The sequence below is a fragment of the Lycium ferocissimum genome, chromosome 10 (assembly GCF_029784015.1).
Source record: "Lycium ferocissimum isolate CSIRO_LF1 chromosome 10, AGI_CSIRO_Lferr_CH_V1, whole genome shotgun sequence".
Taxonomy (NCBI): Eukaryota; Viridiplantae; Streptophyta; class Magnoliopsida; order Solanales; family Solanaceae; genus Lycium; species Lycium ferocissimum.
In genome coordinates this window covers 59,552,704-59,557,256 of record NC_081351.1, presented here as the reverse complement: position 1 = coordinate 59,557,256, position 4,553 = coordinate 59,552,704, and the positions used below count along the sequence as shown (strand labels likewise).

The following is a 4,553-nucleotide window of genomic DNA, read 5'->3' as shown; positions in this document are numbered from 1 at the left end:
GATGTTGATGCTAACGAAACAGTTGGTTGCAGTAACAGTGCCAGTGATGGAGACAGCAAAACAATTAAATGGGATTGAGAGAAATCAACTGCCTTCAGTTGCTCAGGGAGGTGAATTATACATTCATATTAGCAACCGATGATGAATAAGTATAGAACTTGGTTCAAGAAGCAAGCCAGTTACGGTGGCAAAAATTCTTGTTGAGGCAAATGCAAGTGAAGGCATGTTTCGAGAAGTCGGTGGATGCGGCGGTAGGCTGAGAGAAATGCGGTAGCTGATGAGAAGGCTCGTAGTAGGAGACAAAGTTGTGGAAAAGCCATTAAATGTTAATGCACCAATTTTTACACCTAGAAGAAAAACTGGTCCACCTTCAAACAATGCATGGAAGCTGCATTCTCTAAACCAATTGTGGAGATGGTTTCAATTAATCAAGTATGTCAAGATATCCAACTTTTATTTGTAATATCCATTGAATATCCTACATGACATGCGCAAACCATCAAAGTGAAAATTCAAATAGCAACTTTCAGCAGTATCAAGAAACATTATCCTTTAATTGATAATCAGATACAACTTTTAGGGGAAAAAATCAGAAATGGCTGGTCGGTTTATTTCTTTTACTAGCGACTGGCCATAAACAGAAAATAGCCTTAGAATTTTTAACTTTCAAAACTCGTTTCCAAACTTCAAATAACTTCAGTTCATTTTCCGCTTTTATGTTTATTAAGGTAAGTTTGACTATATAACAGCAAACTGAAAGAAGACAGAATGAAGGGAGCAATACTATAACTCATTGACCATATCTGCTTACTCAAAAATATAAAACAATCATCTACAACTAAAAAAACATTAAAAAACACAAATAAGATCAGCATTAAAGTCAGATCCGGTTAAACTAAATCACAGTTCTAGCAAAAATAAAAGCAGACCTCCATAACACCTTTAAGAACTATTCAGAAACGAACCTTACTAGCGTTACAAAACCGAATAATCGTTATATTTTACATATCTAAACAGAGAAAAGTGTAAAAACAGTAAAATGAAGAGGAAAAGACCTATTAGCCCCTTGAGTATGGGTATAGGAATATTTTTGTCCTTTATCTATACTAATGAATAAAAACCATGCCTTATCTTTGGAAAAGTGGACAACTTTAGTCTATGCTTTAATAGGATTTGTAAAACAACCGGTAGAAGTTCAAAAAGCGGTAGGCCGGGTCATTTTTTTTTTGTGATAATTTTCTCTTCTTCCATCCCTTCTTCTCTTCCATTACACCTAATAGGTTCAAATTGTTTATTCTTTTATGTTTCAATCAAACAGTTAGAAGTGTTGATTTTCATAATTTCATTAATGAGTAGTCCAATTACTTAATTGAAAGGCAAACTTTGTGCTCACTTTGTTTCTTGAAAAAGGATATGAGTTTTTCCTTTTCATACGAATCAAGAGACTAGCCATTGTGCTATTTGAAAAATTACCTCAAAGAGCGCCGAAAAGTGTTGGAGTACATAATTATGAAGAAATAAAAGTCTTGAGATGGGTTTGCGGTTAAAGGCAGAACATATATATTCAATTTCTTTGTGCATTTTAACAAACAAGCAAATTTACACACAACATCTCAATACCGACTTAGCATATCTTTAATATTTTATGATTGTTTCTAGTTTTCCTTAGCAAATACTATAATTTCTTTCAAGATGAAGAGAACTTGAAAAACAACTAATCCCACTTTCCACACCTAAATAGCAAAAATAAAGGAAATAAAGTAGAGAGTGGAAATAAAAACAACAAAATGCACAAGATACTTCAACATAACCCACCTAAATAGCAAAAGCGCAAAACATACTTCAAATTCAAAAGGAAACAAAGGTAATACTCGACATATAAAACACAAAACGCATAAGATATTTCAAATTGATGTTAAAAAAAAAAAAAAGAGTAGCTAGAAAGGCACGTGAGTGAGGAAGCTCATGGTAACCCCTAATCTTCACACTACTCCTCAACTACATTACAAATTAAAATACTACTATTTGGTATTTTCATTTGGGTTACAATGAATTGAAACCCAAAGAATTGAAACAAAGCTTCAAACCCATGTTTCCCCCAATATTCTTCAATTTTTCATCCAAATTTGATATAGAAACTCTGAACCACAATAAGATTAAGTCACAAACATAAATTAGAAAAAACAACACCAATTTCATGGAAACCCATTTGGATAATGGAAATTCTAATTTTTAAGAATACCTGTACATGGAGATCGACTGAGAAGAAACCTTCACTGGAGTGAAAATATTGCCGGAGAAGAAAGCTTCGCGGGAGTGAAATCCTCAGGAGCGACTTGAAAACGGTGAGATATTGGGATTTTTAGAGAAAACCATTAACAAATCTCTGTTGGTTTTTCTTTTATGTGGTGTAAGGGATATAAGTATTATTGTTTTAACGTAGATATAAGGGATTACTTTTCGGTGATTATTTTTTAATAAAGAATGGAGGCTTTGGCGGGTCCAAAATTAAATTAATGGAGGGAAATATTGGGAAAATACAACTGTCCCAATAGCTATTTTTTTCCATATGTCATACATAGAGCCATCTATTGTAACGGTTCTATAACCGTTAAAAATGTATGTCTACCGCAAGTTCTCGGACTAATGCGACGGTTTAGTTTTAGAAGTGTACCATTAGGTTAAAGGGTCTATTACGCGCGGTGATAACCGATGCAAAAAATGTTGTATTGCAACGGTTGGATAACCGTTGCCAAAAAACCGTTGCTATAAGCCTGTTTTCTAGTAGTGTGGGGTGGTATAAAATGTTTACATCATAATCTTTCAATAATTCTAACCAACGCCGCTGCTGCAGATTCAACTCCTTCTGTTTGAAAATGTATTGAAGACTTGTGATCTGTATAGATATCAACATGTACACCACATAAATAATGTCTCCACATCTTTAATGCATGAATAACTGCAGCCAATTCGAGATCATGAGTTGGGTAGTTCTTTTCATATTTCCGCAGCTGTCTCGAAGCATAAGCGATCGTGCCGTCTTTGCGTTAACACGTATCTAACTCAACACCGAAGCATCACAAGATACAACATAACCATCCGGCCCCTCTGAAGTGTTAAGACTCGGAGCCGAGGTTAATCGTCCTTCAACTCTTGGAAGTTGAGCTCACAAGCATCATTCCACCGAAATTTGGTCGACTTTTGGGTTAGCTTCGTCAATGGGGCGAAATAGATGAAAAATCCTCTACAACCTTCTATAGTAACCCGATCCAACTTCGAAAACACGACTTCTATAGGCGTCGTAGCCTTGGCCAAGTCTTCGCGGCCTCGATTTTCGAGTATCAACTCAAATGCCATCATCACAAATAACATGACCTAAGAATGTCACGTAAGTCACCAAAACTCGCACTTTGAAAATTTTGCATACAATTCTCGAGTTCGAAGAATTCCAAGAATAATACGTAAATGGTGCATGTTCGCATTCTGTGCGAGAGTACACCAGAATATCATCAATGAATACTATTACGAATCGATCCTAGAGAGGCCTGAATACATTATTCATCAAATTCATGAACACTGCCAGAGCATTAGTTAGCCCAAATGATATCACCCGAAATTCATAATGGCCATATCTCGTTCTAAAAGCTGTTTTGGGAATATCTTCTTCTTTAACTCTCACTTGGTGATAACCCGACCTTAAGTCTATTTTGGAAAACCACTTGGCACCTTGTAATTGATCAAACAAATCATCAATCCTTGGAAGAAGATATTTTTCTTTAACGTCACCTTATTCAACTCGCCTTTTATAATCAATACACATTCGTAGTGAGCCATCTTTCTTTCTACTTAAATGGGGCTGCGTGCTCCCCGCGGTGATAACTCGGGTCTATTAAACCCCTCTTCTCAAGTAAATCTTTCAATTGTGCCTTTAGCTCACACAATTCCGAGCCATGGGTAGGGTGGAATAGAAATAGACTTAGTGTCCCGACAACACATCAATAGTGAAATTAATTTCTCTTTTCCTATGAAGGCCACGGAAATACATCGAAATTCATTCACTATCTAACGGATGGAAAGTTGGCGACTTTGCTTCGTTGTCATGAACTTCAGCTAAGTGATAAATATAGTCCTTAGCTATCATCTTTCTTGCCTCAAGGTAGGAAATAAACCTACCTCTTTGGAGATGATGTACCCTTCCATTCAATCACGGGCTCTCTTTCGGAAATTGTGTCAACTACTTTTATTCGGCAATCAACATTAGCATAACATGAAGCCAACAAATCCATACCCATAATCACATCGAAATCTAACATTTCCAGCTCAGCTAAATCAACTTTAGTCTAGCGGTCACATATCACAATTATACAATCTTTGTACACTTGTCTAGCTTTCACGAGATCACCAACTAGAGTAGATACCTCAAAAGGTTTAATTGGCTCGGGTTTCACCCCAATACGACCAACAACATATGGAGTAATATAGGATAGGGTAGAACCCGAATCTATCAATCTTGTCTGGCATCCTTGGGAAAATACGGATAAAAGCCCCGAACC

At 36.3% G+C, this 4,553-nt stretch overlaps 1 protein-coding gene across 1 annotated transcript in view; it reads left to right on the top strand.

Annotated features, from left to right (window-relative positions):
- The first annotated feature begins 381 nt into the window (after positions 1 to 381).
- The window catches only part of LOC132035053 (acyl-CoA--sterol O-acyltransferase 1-like), a 12,163-nt gene continuing 7,991 nt past the window's right edge, over positions 382 to 4,553 (top strand). Inside the window, exon 1 of the mRNA XM_059425372.1 lies at positions 382 to 432. Within this exon, the coding sequence (XP_059281355.1) occupies positions 382 to 432 (51 nt within the window). The remainder of the gene's footprint in view (positions 433 to 4,553) is intronic.